The 15,329-nt window shown below is 41.9% G+C and overlaps 1 protein-coding gene across 5 annotated transcripts in view; it reads right to left on the bottom strand.

Annotated features, from left to right (window-relative positions):
• Positions 1 to 15,329, bottom strand: part of LOC135240821 (collagen alpha-3(VI) chain-like) — a 65,784-nt gene that overhangs the window by 46,226 nt on the left and 4,229 nt on the right. For 2 of the 5 annotated variants that reach the window (XM_064310785.1, XM_064310787.1), the window contains exons 2-7: positions 10,750 to 10,862; positions 8,743 to 9,363; positions 5,558 to 6,154; positions 2,605 to 3,207; positions 767 to 1,378; positions 10 to 603 (exon numbers count right to left, since the gene is read on the bottom strand). In XM_064310785.1, coding sequence (XP_064166855.1) covers positions 10 to 603; positions 767 to 1,378; positions 2,605 to 3,207; positions 5,558 to 6,154; positions 8,743 to 9,363; positions 10,750 to 10,834 — 3,112 coding nt within the window. In that variant the 5' untranslated portion in view covers positions 10,835 to 10,862. The remainder of the gene's footprint in view (positions 1 to 9; positions 604 to 766; positions 1,379 to 2,604; positions 3,208 to 5,557; positions 6,155 to 8,742; positions 9,364 to 10,749; positions 10,863 to 15,329) is intronic. The other 3 variants (XM_064310786.1, XM_064310788.1, XM_064310789.1) reach the window with 3 other exon arrangements.

Genomic DNA, 15,329 nt, shown 5'->3' with positions numbered 1-15,329 from the left:
TCAGCTTACCTTGCTCTATCACCGTCTTCAAGTTCTCTTCGGAAAGGGTGACGAAACTCCCCAGTTGCTTCTGAACCCTGTTAAGCTGGCTGAATTCCTTCACCGTGAATGCAAAGGAAGGATTGTGGGAGATTGCTGCAATCTGACTCTGGTCTGCATCCCTCACCCCCACTCCGAAGGGCAAGACTCCTTCTGTCTTCAGTGCCCCAGCAGGTCCTCTCACATTGTCCCTTGATTTTCCTGCAGTCAGAACAATCAGGAACTGGGGAACATTCTGAGCTGCTCTGCTGCCCCGTTCTGCAGAAAAGACCGTGTCCTTCATGAATTTCAGAGCTTCCCCTGTGTTCAGAGTTCGACCGCCAGCCAGTCTCATGGTGTTGATGGCCAAAGACACATCCTCTTTGGTTTTGTAAGTGTCCAGGTAAAAACTGGGTGAGGGCCTCTCACTGTGCTGAACCACAGCAACCCGCACATTATCAATTCCAACGTTGAGAGGTTCGATAACATTCAGAATGAAGTCCTTGATGTACTGGAAATCACTTCCGACAGCATCAGAGCCATCAATGAGAAATGCCACATCCCTCTTGCCTTCAGTAGTTTCTACTGCAAAGGAAAACATACATTTTGATCCATAAAACTTTATCCAGTAGTTCATCATATGCATATTTTAAACAGATTATCCCTACAGTGAAACTGCCAAGTAAAATCCCAAATCAATATATAAGTAGAACAGAACTAAACATAAAATACAATATTATGAGCTCACCTTCGGTGATAATAGTGTCTGTGTCTCCCACCACTGTGATTAAAGGTGTCATGATGTTTTCAACAACACTTGTCAGGTCATCGAATCTGCTCACATAATAAGCCAAGGTGGGCACAAAGGCAACAGTTTTCAAGATATTTTCATCCACCTGGCCAGCACCAACTGTGTAGGTCAGAACTCCCTCCACTGCTACCTTATCGGCAACCCGTTTGACTTCATCTTGAGGTGGGCCTCCAGTGATGAGAACTACTGCCTGCGGGACCCCTTGTCTTCTCCTGGACCCAGCTGATGGCTGAAAGAGGTTTTCCAAGGCAAACTCTAGGGCTGCCCCTGTGTAAATAACATCACCTCCCATTGGCCTGATCCGAGCCACGGCATCCAGAACATCCTTCTTGTTGTTGTAAGTACTCAGGTAGAACTCTGTGCGCTGTTCCCTTGCAAACTGCATCAGAGCAATCTGCACCCTGCCTGGGCGCACGTCCAGCCGGTCCACTATGCGGGAGATGAAGTCACGCACATGAGCGAAACCGGCCTCTCCAACGTAGTCAGACCCGTCCACCAAGAAGACAATATCTCTGATGATGCGTTGGGTCTCCACCGTTGTTATTTCAACTGCAGTGGAGGAAAACACACACACACACAATATTTCAATGACAGTTCGGAATATGCCTGAGTTTGATGTTATGGGTTATTCATTTAACCCTCCTAAATTTAGAATCACAAACTGTGGCTGTCAACTGAACATGCCTACTGATCACCAAGCCCAGCCCTTTTACAAACTGCGCCTCTCAGGATATTTTTATTTAGGCTGGGAATGGAATCGACATTTCTACTTAATTTTGACTAACTAATAATTTCAAGTGACAAGCAGGACCTGAAATAGATTATTGCAGTGTATCAACATATATTGGTGAACTGGGCTTGCAACATCTACGTTATAGGTTCAATTTTCAGGTTGGACATTACTATTGTAACCTTAGGCAGGATGCCCAAGCTGAACTGCTTCACTAAATTTCAGCAGTATAAATGGATTGCATTTAACTAATGTAAACTGTGTAAGCTGTTTGGACAGCAGCATCTGGTAAATGCCTTCTCTGTAAATGTATGTTCAGCAAAATTATCTTTCCAAACGGCTTGTGCAAAACAAATCTAGAGGATTTATGTCAACCCAAAATGAAGGGTAAATGTTCAAATTCAAGCCTGGACGTGATTATTTTACATTAGATTATCATAATGACGTCTATTTATTAAGTTTATATCGTTATAAATGACACTGATGCCATTCAATGAAACAAAGGTAACAGTAAAAGTATCTGAAAGAAAAACAGTTGAAAGTGAACATTCAGATACCACTGAAGAAAAGCTGACCTGTACTGGTTCATAAAGAGATTCAATTACACAGGACCCAATAAATAAAAAAAGTATAATCTTTTTTCATAAATATCTTTTAAAATCAAAATTATTTACCATACAGTAATACATTTACTTGCCACGCATCTTATCCTTTTTAAAATCCAAATGTGTTGTATTTGTATACAATTATATAGAAGTGATAATCAACTTCATTCTTGCCACCACAGACACAATTCACTGTGCATCAAAAAGCATTTATTTCTTTAAAGCAATCTGGGCAACACTGTAAGTATTTGTATTTTGTTATGATTTAAAATAAGACAATAATTCGATTAAGTGGTTTACATATTGCAATCTAGTTTCAAACTAAGTTTCTTCGTCAACTATGGCCAGCTGCCATTGTTTGTGCAAGGGTAGTATACATTGGGTTTGTTTGATTGTGACTAAACTATGTTCTATGGTTTTATAAATAATGAGTAAATTACTTGAATCTGTTGGTGGCTCAGTCACGACAACTCCGGAGATTGTGGAGAGCGGAGAGATGAGCACCGTGGGGTTGCGGATCAGTCCGCGGAAGTCCTTCAGCATGAAGACCAGGCTCTTGTGGAAAGCGATCGTCTTCAGTTCCTCCTCGTCTGCATTCTTGGAGCCAGCAGCCATGGTCAGGACGCCCATTCGGTGGAGCTCCATGGCCTGCTGGGCGACGGTGTCGCTGGCCTTCTTGGCTGAGAAGAGCAGCACCAGCTGGGGCACCTCCTGGCCGATGCGGCTCCCTTTATCAGCCCGCAGCATCTGGGTCCTGACGAAATCCAGGGCAGCCCCAATGTTGACCTCCTGAGTGCCGCCCTTTATGCGCATCTTCCCGACTGCAGTGCTAAGGGACTCTTTGGTACTGTGCGTGTTCAGGTCCATCTCCAGCTTGGGGGTGTTGGTGAACTGGGCTACACCCACCTGTACCTGATCAGGTCCAATGGGCATGATATCGACAAACTTTTTGATGAATTCACGGACGGCATTGAAGAGGGTGCCACCCATATTCTGGCTCCCATCTATAAGGAAAATGATGTCCCTACTCCCAACGGCCACGTCTGGAAAAGAAAAGATAGAAACATTAATATGTTTAATATTAATATGTTATAAAATATGAACTATCAACACATGATCAATTTGGAAAATAGCATTTCAAATAAAGTCTCGGCAGAAAACTGGGCAAGCATGAATGAATGTCATCAATTAATCACATTAGCTATTTCTGAACACTTGAATTTTTGTCCAAGGTTTTGATCATGGGTTTGTGGAGATTGGGCTGGTCTTCAAGATATTCCAAAAATTCCATACTTAAAGGCATATTTCACTTTGGTTCAACACAAGCAATTTTGTGGAGCTTACCCCACTGTATTTGCGTTGCTCTCGTTTTCCGGTTCCCATTCACTCCCATTCATTTTGTGACCTTGCCAAAATAAATTGTTTTAAAATGCAAAGAAACCATGGAGGATAATAGGTTGATAAAAGATGTCATACAGTAAGGTCCAAGGTTTTTTTGCCGATTACCTGTTTTCAGGTTTAGGTTAGATATAACCAGAGAAACTATTTTCAGATTTGATTTTTCCCACGTTTAGTCGGATGCATGCGCAGGTGGTGCCAGCTAAAACGTGTCTGCAGAAGTGAGTTGCGCCGTGGGTCTGGACGGTTCCGTGCTTGTTAAAATGCATGTGCCCAAGTGAATACTTATTATGCTCAAGAATACATTTCATAGTTAAAATAACACAACTTATTCCAGATCGTCTTTTCTTTTATAAGGCAATAAATCATTGAAAATGCACCAGATATTCAAAAAACCTGTGACCATTTGATGCTACTACCTCTTTTATCGACCTATTATCGTCCATAGTTATTTTGTGTTATAAAACGATTAATTTCGGCGAGGGCACTAAAATGAATGAGAGTGAATGGGAACTGGAAAAGTGGGAGGAATGGCGTTGCTGTTAACGGTAAACAAAGATGTTGCTGGTATTCACGCTGCGAAAATACAGTGGGGTTAGCTCCACAGAATGACTTGTGTTATACCAAAGTAAAATATCTTGTTAAAAACATGTTATAGTGTCAAATGCTGTTCTGCAATTCTGTTTAGTCTTCCTGTTTGTTATGACTGCTGCTCTGCTGTATAAGGACATTAACGGAACTTAAGCCAAAATTAATTTATTTTAACTCCCTTACAAATACATCTATTCTGTAGAATGTGTAACAAAAAAAACCTTAAAGCATTGTAAATTGCTGATGAGAAAAACAAACTCAAAACCCAGTTACATTGTGGTTGAACTCATGTGGTTACTGCACTTCTACACTCTTGACAATCTCAAATCAGTTATTCTGTTCCATTCTAATTTTACACCTACCCACTTGTACAGGTCTTATAACTGCCTGAATTGAACGCACTGCAATAGTTTTTTTAAAAATATAACTTACAATAATAACTTTATTTAGAGCTTTATTTATAGAACTTTTTTGTTTTATATGGGGATTCTTTCTATTACGTGGGGCTGAGTGTGTCCAATTCCCACCTTAATTTGTAATCTGTGTCTATCCGCAACCCCTGAACCCCACTGCCAATTCCAAAGAGTGTAGACATCTGTGGTTTTCCTCCGAAAACAAAGTGTCACCAGTCTGCTTTCTTTGCACCGCAAACTACATCTAATCTCAAGTAGAGTGGAGTCAGAGGAAGACCTTTCACATGTGGCTTTAACATGCAGTCCATGGGCAGCCATTCAACCAGCAAAGGTTGCTAGAGAGTGGTGAAACTCAAATCCCTAATCGAATGGACCTTGCCATACCCTGGGCGATTCAATCGCACATCACCCAGAGCTAACAGCCAGAGTTGGCGCTGGCAAGGTCTGGATTCGATTGGAGACCGTAGGGCTCATCCTTTACCGAATGAGCCACCTAGCAGTCCACCTATAAAACAATTTTCATGGTTCCCATTATCCCAGAGTATATTGCAGTAAACAGGACTACTTGTCAAAGTCATAAGTGCATTTATAAATAATGTCATAAATATCATATAATAAAAATATGATAATCAATAAATTCAAACAGCCAATCGATCTTAATCTTGTGTTCTGTACAAAAGATTTAGCAATGCTGTAAGGGTTTGGATTTATAAAACATGCATTGTTAATACCACCAAATAACTATGAACTGGAATGATTTGCTGTTACAGACCACAGGAGACCTCAAAAGACATATTTTTTGGTTTGAGTCAGAATTCTTAACTCACGTCAGATATTTCATATTTATTTTGGTTGTAACAAGCAGAATATTAGCCACTTACCTTAACAGTATCTTCATTGCTAGCATTAACAGTCTAGAATTTCTTATTTTCAAGGCTATATAGATGTTTCAGCATTGTCTCTTGTGGCTACTGTCTAAGAGTTTACATACCTTCGATCACTTCGGTGTGTAAGACAATGGTGCGTTGCGCCACCCCATTAATGTATGGCAGCAGCTGGTCCCCCAGAGTGGCCACAGTATTGACACTGGGCGCCGACAACACAAAGCTCCTGTCCGTGGCAATACCTTCCAGCTGCACGGTGCTTTCATCGCCAGCGGCCACGCCAAAAACAAAAACACTCGCTTGCTTTAGGGCCCTGTCACCCAAACTGAGATCGTCGCTGGATGCTCCAGCGCTGATTACCACGACAGCTTGCGGAACCCCGTCTTCCGACCTACCCCCCGCTTGGGGGGTCAGGAGGGTATCGGCGACCTCCTGGAGAGCTGCCCCCAAGTTGGCCTCCTCTCCGCCCGTGAAGCTAAGCCCCTTGATGGCGTCCATGACAGCCGTTTTGCTGTCGTAACTATTAAGATAGAACTGAACCTCAGGGTCCGCACTATACAGAATGACGGCCACACGGATGGCGTCCCTTCCCACATCAAGCCTCTCAACGATGCTGAGTGCCAAATCCCGGACTTGTGGGAAGTTGGCGGCCCCAACGTTCTCTGATCCATCAATTAAGAATACAAGATCAGCTGACTCTTGTGCTTTAAGGGGAGAAAGAGAGAGAGACAGAAAAAAAGAGCACAAAATGCAACATGAAAAAGCGTTAAAACAAAGGAGACAACATGCAGCCACAACAACTCATGTTTCTGTCATTTCCAACCAAGAAACACTGTCCATTTGTAAAACATTACACAAGCATATCATTCTGCATGGTGACTGAATCTAGGTATGGAAGACCCTGTTCATTAGGGCCTGATGAAGTATTGTAAGAAATGTGTTGTTCCTGTAGTGCTCTGGAATGCATAAGAAGCATGTTCAGGAAGCATAAGACCTATTGTTGCTGTGATTGTTGTTTATCCCTGGATAACACAGGCCTGGATTCTAGCAATATTTGTCCTTTATACTGACTAACAAATAAATGCAAGTATCAATTTTCTTAAAGCAAACACAATTTTTTAAAATGAATTTTAGTCATTGAATTGCTCTAGCGGCGTTTAAGTAAAAAACTAATACTTGCATTAAATCATGAGGTGAATTTAAGGACAAATGTTGATTGGCTCCAGGCCATAGTCAATGTTGTGCACACTATATTATGTCAGATAATAAAAATAAGCATACGTTGAATTAAAGTAAATGTGCATCATGTCTACCAGCTGCAGTTAAAATGTTAATTTTCTGCAGTGCAGTTTATTGGTGCCATCTAATCTGTTTATCCACTACTGTATGTCGCTCTGGATCGTCTGCCAGGAAATTGTAACGTAATGTATTGTAAAAACACCTTAATTCCATTGACGTGTAAGTATCTGGTGGAACACTGCAGTCTCAACAACTACCAGCCCTAAAAAAGTTCTGAAGTGGTGTTGGCCTTTAAACTTCCAACCTCAGGCATTCAGCCACCCATGCAGAGTCCTGTTACACATTCAAGTGATCACGTGTCCAGTCATGACTCTGCGGTCCATCCTTGTCACTACAGAGTTGTCCTGTTCAAATTAAACCACTACTACTGTAAAACCCACTCACTCTATGGCTATAGCTAGGAAAAGGATCAGCTGGGGTTTCCTTGCTCAGCACTGGCCAGGAAACCCCAGGAGTTTGTGATCAAACCCAGATCAGTCAACTACTCTGAGATTTGTACTGTAAGGCTACACTGTTGCCTGAAAGTCAGCTATTTAATTTGTGAATTAGAGAAAGCTACCACGACTGTCTGCCACTATTCTGGCCACATCTGCTTCTGCAGTGTGCCAAGGATGGATCCTGCAGTTCATCACTGTTTTAAAACAGTAAGAGTATTGTGCACATAAAAAATAAAACAAATTAAAAAACATATACAAAGAAAAGCTGGTGATTTTCACACACAAGACACGTCACAACAATCAGACACAAAGCAGCAGTGGAAAGTTAGACATTGTTAATGGCCTTTCCTGTTACGAGTAACAGTGGCTTATTTTCAGTGGGTTGTGTGTGATTCTCAAGCACAGGTTCTTGAAGCAATGGGGCATGGTCTGTGGGTCCTCTACCTACATTTTCATGTCAAAAAATGTCTCTGAATCAAGAGAGCAACTCTTGAGCCAGGTAATCTAATGCTGAAGGCTGGGACGCTGAAGCCCTAGAAGCATTTGGGGTTTTCAGTGCATATTTACTGCAATAGCGTTTAGTAGAGTATCAAACTGATGGATAGATGGTAGATGGTAGATGAATGGACCTATAAGTTATCAGTGTAATGGCCCTGGGTGTATACAGCTGTAATAAAGGGAACTTTATTTCCCCCTCAGATTTTCTTTACATTTTGCTTTTTTTTTAAATTGCCATTTGTACTTTGATCTTGTATTATTGTTTGCCACCTGCATCCGCATAGGAAGCAGTGCAGCAGAATTAACTCAAATTGGTGACTATTCTGCATGCTACAAGTGACAAATCATACAACAGGAGAGTTGGGGCCAATCAGAGAACAGGCATATCTGGTAAAAAAAAAAAAAAAACAGTGAACTGTATGTGACTGGTGAGTATCTCTGAGAGACTCTGATGCAGAATTAGCTTGAGGAACTCTGACCTAGTTGAGAAAACCCTAAGCAAGCAGGGCAAAGTCAGTTACACTCCCGACCCTGTCAAATCCAGTCTTGATCAGTTAGTGCCCAGAGCTGGTGGAGGACTACAGTAATTTACAGATATTAGACAATTTTTTTCTCTTCCTGCTTTTCAGTTTCAAATATTATAACAAATGTTGTGATATCAACTCCCAAGGCTATAAAGTATCACACCTCTCAGTAGGGGTAGGCTAGTGTCTATATTCATTTCTTAATGTGGCTTTAAAGAAAAGAACTCCATCCATTGACAGATTTGTTTATTGTGGTGCATGGACAATTAAGGATGTTTCGTGAAGCGGTAGGGTATGAATTATTCACATGCAAACGTATGGGTGATCTGAGGTATTACTGGCATATGAGAAGCTAAGGAAGAACACTGAAAATGGTGTTAATAGTGCAAGTGAACGGTGGATGGAAGGTATGGCTCACTGTGTTAAAACATATCTTTGGTGTTAATACACTCCATTGGTCTGGGGGGGGGGGGGAGCAGGATTGCCCATTACATTAGTATGGTAGTGCCACAGCAGGGGGACACAGCCCGTTACCTGTCACATCTTGTATTATCCCAGTGGCTTCAGCTGCCACTGGAAAACCTGCAGCCGCACCCAGATTGACAACTAAGTCTTGGACTATGTTCGATAGGGCGGTAAAACTGTCTACGTTGTACACGTGCATGTCCAGGGGCGCGCTAGCCATCTCCCTGAGCTCCCACATCGCCGCGTCCTGCACCCCCACCGCAAACACGTCCACGCCGGCCATTTTCAGCACGGAAGAGGGCGGGGCCACGTCGTCCTGGGAACGCCCATCCGTAAGGACCACCACCACCTGCTGGACCCCTTCTGCGGCCCGGCTGCCGGACGCCACGGTCAGGTGGTTCTTTATCAGGAAATCCAGGCCCCGCCCCGTTCGGGTGCCTCCCCCCCGGTACGCCAGGCTCCTAATGTGGGCCAGGACGTCTTGCGGGGCCTGGTACGTGTTTAACCGGAACTCCGTTTTGGGGGAGCCGCTGTACTGCACCAGGGCGAAGCGGAACCCATCGCTCCACTCGCTCAGAGTCTTTACCGCACTGAACAGAAACTGTCTGACGTACTGAAAATTCTCTTGTCCAATGCTCCACGATGAATCCACTAGAAAGTATATATCTGCAGCCAGCGCTGGTCTGCCATCTTTAAAAGAGAAAACCCGTTTTGAGGAATTTCCCCCCAGCAGCCCCCAAAAAGGCAAGTTCAGTAGAGGGAGAGACAGAGAGGGTGCCAGGACCTTAATGAGCTCATTTTAAAAACCCTGAAAAAATGTTTACAGTCAGATGTGCAGCAAAAAGCCTTTATTAGCTTTACATTTTGTCCATGCTTGACACTGCCAACTAAAAACAGTTGGTTTAGTTTCTCCGAAATGACAATAACTTTAAATGAATTTTCTGGCCCCTGGTTGTGATTTATATATTTGTTTAGTGGATGCACTTACTAGCCTTTTTTCCTCAGTGCAGGTGAGATGGATTGCTGAGGATTCAAATGTTTTCCAACAAAGTGTAAAAGAGTTTCAGAGAATGCAGGACATAACATTTGCATATTGATTTAATTATATTTAATATTTGCATATTCATGACAGTAAAGGCATAATCCCTATTGCACATCCTTATCAATCAAATTCTTAGTAATATATGCATTAAATCTAGATCTTAAATCATGTAAGTGCCTGGTACATAGCCATTCTTAAAAGTGCCATACGTTGGAAAGCGTGGTGGCAATTTTTTCAGCATTATGAGGTCCAGAAGGCACATATTTTCGAAATACTGTATTGTACAGAACGCTACCCAGTTCCTTTGTCTTTTAAAAGCCATGTTTGATCCTTGGAGAGACATGGATGAATAATAGTTTGCAGCTCATAGGTCATGGTGCCCTCTACACCGCTACTGGACTTGCGTTTTGATGCTGCACTGTTATACCTGAGTTACACCTTGAAACATTTAAACACCACCTCTGCCTGACTGGTAAATCTTAGTCATGTGTTAATGAAACCCAGTGCCCCCATCATTCCTTTTTCAGTATGCAATGTTTAAAACAAACATTGCGTTCCTCTGTTGGCATTCACTGTGGTAAATTTTTTTGCCATGTCCCTCACTGAAAAAACAGTGAGTCCGAGGCCTCCACACACAAAAGTAAAATTGAGCCAGATCAAAGATACCAAGGCTGTTAATTTGGTTTTTTCCCCTGTGTATAATTTTTTGTTTTGATGAATTTCAGCATCAGATGATAATGTGGTTTGCTTTTTGTGAACTGGAAGTTTTTATTTAGATAGGACTGTGGCTTCCTTACTTTTCTGTCTACAGTTGAATGCAGACTTATTTTAGATTTATTTTCACCACTTTTCACTCAACAGATGTTTTGGTGAACTTTGGCAACAGAGGGAATGGAGGTTTGCGGAATGTCTGAGGGACTGTTCAGACCTGCAAAACTCAAAAGGCGGCAGCGTGGGGTAGGGCAGGGCATAACAAATTGCCCCGCCGTCCCCTGCGGCCATCCCAACAGTGCCTGGCAAGGAGTAAAACTTACCATCCTGAGCATGGGTGTCGGGGACCAGGCCTGAGATCGCCACACAAAGAAGAGCGCAAAACGACAAGAACCAGCGTTTCCTCATCTTTCTACCAAAGCACCAAACAGACCACCTGCAAAACAAACACAGACACTCAGTTCCTGCACTTTTATTATTTATTTATTTATTTTTACCATAAAGGGTTACCTCACCCGCTGATTGTCCCAGGTGTACAAGGATCAGATTACACTCAAGCAATCCTTATTGCAGATTGGCAGAGCACAAGCCCAACCTTTCAGGCAACACTAATAACACAGGGGGATAGGGAATGACATGCTGGCTTAGGCTTCAGAACTCCCCGGGACCCTGACCAGGATAAGCGGGTATAGATAATGGATGGATGGATGGATAGGGAATGGCCACTACAGTATTGCACTGTACTCTCAACTACTTCTATACACAAGGCTGTATCTGTGAAAGAGAGAAGCAGGCCTTCAACTAAGTCTGTGCACTTGTGGAATTCAAATTTTTTTTAAGTACGTGAGGCTTTGTAATTTACATAAAAGAAAGGAAATCATATATATGAAGACACATGCATTTTTGCAGTTTCTCCATGTGTCTCCATTCCAGTTACCTCCCACATACCAAAAGCATGCTTTTCATGTTAACTGGCCTTTCTGATGTGTAGCCCCTCCCGTGTGTCTGTATGTGAGTGTGTGCTCTTATCTTGTCTTGAGCACACTCCTGCCCTCCATTTGTTCCTGTGCCAGCAAAGTTTGGCTGTGGCTCACTACCACCCCTTGAGGGCGAGCGATAACATCGCAAGGAGCATCAGGTGATAGCCACCTGCCTTGTAAATGAAGCTTTTTCCCATTTTATAACGTTTTTCCCTTTCTCAAATCCATAATATTGTGAAAGAGTAGTCAGTGAGCATGTTTATGGATATATTTGTCTCCGGCATACAACAAGAGCCAAACCCCTCCGGTCACATCTGCAGAAACATGTGATCTACTGCCACCGCAAAACGTCAACGGGATTCTGCCAAGGCAGCAGTGGCTGTCTCCCGCTGGGTCAGAAGCGAATAACTTCTCTGGCCACATCAAAACTGAATGCTCACCAAACAAACACCTCAGGCTCCTGCTTCAAAACAACAAACACACTCTCACTTGCTAAGTTGTCTACAGTGTGATATAATCAGTGGCTATTTCTCTCATTTTGTTTTGTTCTTCTCAGTACTGCTGTTGTTCCTTGGTAAGTGAATAAAACAGCAGGGGGTATAGATCCTGGGAATTGTGGGTAATTTTCTTTGGGATTTTGCAGAGTTTGGGTGGCATAATGCAAGCCACCTGTGAAAACAGCCACTCCTAGATGAGTAATTATTTACCTTTGGCAGGGCATTCCATTTTCCATCTCCTAACAACCGTGGTCTCAATGGGCATTTGGACTGGAAAGTCTTCTCCAGTTGGATGATTACGTGGGGAGAGTTCCTATGTGTAAAAGTTTTCCTGTGTTGTGCCAGGAAAGAAAGTGTTGGTAGCTTGTTGCCCACAGTGGGCATCACTCAATGTGAGATACACCCTAGGTCCAGTGAAATGCCCAATTCATGTGTATGATGGAGCAATTCCCCATGGTCTGGTTAATGTTAGAACTGTCTAAAATTTGGCCTACACTCTCAACTAAAGTTCATGGTTACAATGAAAATGATAGTGATGATATCTATAACAGCAACATCATGTTACAGGATGCACCTAAGGTCAAACCGATGGAGCTGATCACACATCTTACGAGCTGGTTTGAGTATACCAACTATAAACAAAAAATATGTCTCAGTATATGTCAAGTAAAAGCAGTGCACAGGTCATGAAAGTTGTACTTAAATCAATGTACAGAATGCTGCACACTGTTCTAATTTTGAGAAGTGAATTTACAGAAAGACAGGAGATATAGCTGAAGAGGAGTATTTCCTGTTTACACTATCATATACAGCTTCTCTTGCCATGGTGAAGACTGAGAACCACCGAAGGGCAGATCACCATGGTAAAGATGACTGAGAACCAATGAACCTGGAATCCCTACGGCAATCAAAACTAACAAACTACCAAATTCAAGATCACAATGGTGGCAAAGACTGAGTACCCAGTGATTAGTGGATCAGCACAATAGCAAAGGCTGAGAAGAGAATGAGGGCTTCACAGGCTTCCATGGTAACAAAATATAGAGACTCAATGAGCTTATCCGACTCATGAAGACTTCTATGACCTGATCTCCATGCATTCCCCTGGTCCCTGTGTTTTTGTTTTTTGTTTACGATGGAAGAGGTGGAGAGCAGCTGCATTGGTTACATGCAGGAATATAATATGCAGGAATATAATACCCCAGTGCTATTTTATAGTTGTACATGTCTGCAAGGCTGTTGACCTGAAGATTGATGCTCTTCCTTAGAGTCAATAACCTTAAGTTGGAAATGTTCAAGAATGTCAGGATAGAACACAAACAGCCCCTCCAAGAATCCACTCTCTGTAAACCAGCCAAGAAAAACGGAAGGACAACAACTAATCTTAACAACATCACTAAATTGAAAGGTTTCAAAAAAACAACTGGATACCTTGGCTGAGAAGAAGCATTATCAGAACTGACTATTAATTTGAAGATTCATCTTAATAAGAATATTTATGTTATATAAAAAAGTTCAATGAGCACAAAATTATCTACATTATTTAAACCAGCCTTATTCATTAGTCATGATTGTGGGAGGTGAGAGATGTTGTGAAAATAGAAATATTTCCACTAATTAAAAACTGTGGAAAACTAGCTGGTATCCATGACTGGAAACATCCATGCTGGGCTTTTTCAGTGATGAGAAGAAACAGCCAAAAAGGGAGTGTCTTATCATCAAGTACAACACAGATAACAGCATGCCGCAATTTCCTGTTAGCCTTACAGGACCACAGCCATGTGGGAGCAACATACCATTAGCATTAGCAGAAGGAAAGAACTGTTGCTGAAATGGGTTACAAACTCAACATACTCTAACTTGCAAGGGTCATTTGTGCTTAGATTCTGTTGTATCTTTGTAAAAAAAATGACCACAAAAAATGTAAAGGTTTGTTGTACGTTGCTCTGGATAAGAGCATCTGCCAAATGCCTGTAATGGATGTATACTCCAATAATCTATAATAATAATCTGTGTCAAATCGTTTCATCATTGTGAATAGAAATTATCCACGTTTTCAAAGGTCCCTTACTCATTCACATTGCTTGCAGTGTGTATTATGTAATTTACAGTAACTTACAGCTTTAAGTTACCCCTACATGAGCATGCCAGGCAGGAAACAGCACCACCATTGCAATCTGAAGAGAACTTGGCTCTCATCTCAGTAGCCAGAGCTGTAAGTATTGCTACACACCACCATCTGCTGGTGGAGAAGCACACAGCTGCAACAGGACTAATCACTTTGTCTCTTGCTATTTTGCTTATTTTTTCAAGGAACATAGAAAAAAAAAATACTAACACAAGTAGAACTATAATTATTTATGCAAACCAGGGGCATTTACATTTTTATATAAAAATCAGGCACTGAAACTGGTTCTAGTGCATACAATGACTTGAACAATTAATAACGATTCACTAGTTATTCATAGTAATTTTCTCATTCGGAATTCTTTTGATTGACATCTTCTATGAAAAGTTTGAGAACTCCAGGTATTTAAAAGCCAAAAAGTTATGGAAAACTGTGAGTGCATACACCCATTCCTTCTGTGAGCTCACGGTTTACAGCTGGAAAGATTTTCTGAGCAATGGGATTATTTTTTTCTTCTTTTTTTGGAGAGATGCAGGGGGGTAAGTCTTCTCTTTGAGATAAACAGGCCCCCACTGTGACTTGTTACATGGAAGCCCTCCTGCACATTTCCCACTCCTCACAGGTGTTACACCTCTGCTATGTCTACAGGTCAGTGGAGGTTTATAGACATTACATATAAATTAATTCCTTGTGCCGCTGACACTATTAAGTATGATATAGCTCTTGAAAAGCAATGGAAAGGTTCTTGTGTTAGAACTCGTGCAGGCAGTTACCCAAGTTTGCAGCTTGGTGCTCTTCTCTGGAATCGAACATCATGTCCCCTGTACTATGTGTGATTTCTTTAAAAATGAATGCCGAATGAATACTAGAAACCTTAAAAAAGCTTAGCGGTGCCCAGGATTCAAACTCATGACCGTAGTGGCTTTTCCTTTGCACTGCCCCTGGCCTGCCTCAAAAGTGGCTGTTAAAAAAGTGAATCAACCTTAACTGGACTCCAAGGCAGTAACAAGTAATGACAAATACTTAATATAGAAGTCTACTTTAACAGGCAATACAGCTGGCCTGTCCCATTTACATGGCTGCAGTTGCCTTAAAGAAAAAATGTAGGTGTGTTTTCTTCACACAAATGGTAGACTTGGTTTAGGCCATTTGACGGGCTGTCATCTATGAAATAGATAGGTTACATGCCTGTACTGCAGCTATTGTTGCAGTTCTGAGCTAAGCTGTTTCCAAATGTACTTTTGAGCAATTTTCCCCCTTCGGTCTCCCAAAAATTTAAATCACCAATAGTGCGCATT

Source organism: Anguilla rostrata, chromosome 15, assembly GCF_018555375.3.
Source record: "Anguilla rostrata isolate EN2019 chromosome 15, ASM1855537v3, whole genome shotgun sequence".
NCBI classification, from domain to species: Eukaryota; Metazoa; Chordata; class Actinopteri; order Anguilliformes; family Anguillidae; genus Anguilla; species Anguilla rostrata.
Note: the sequence above shows the minus strand (reverse complement) of the source record. Positions and strands in the feature narration are given on the sequence as shown.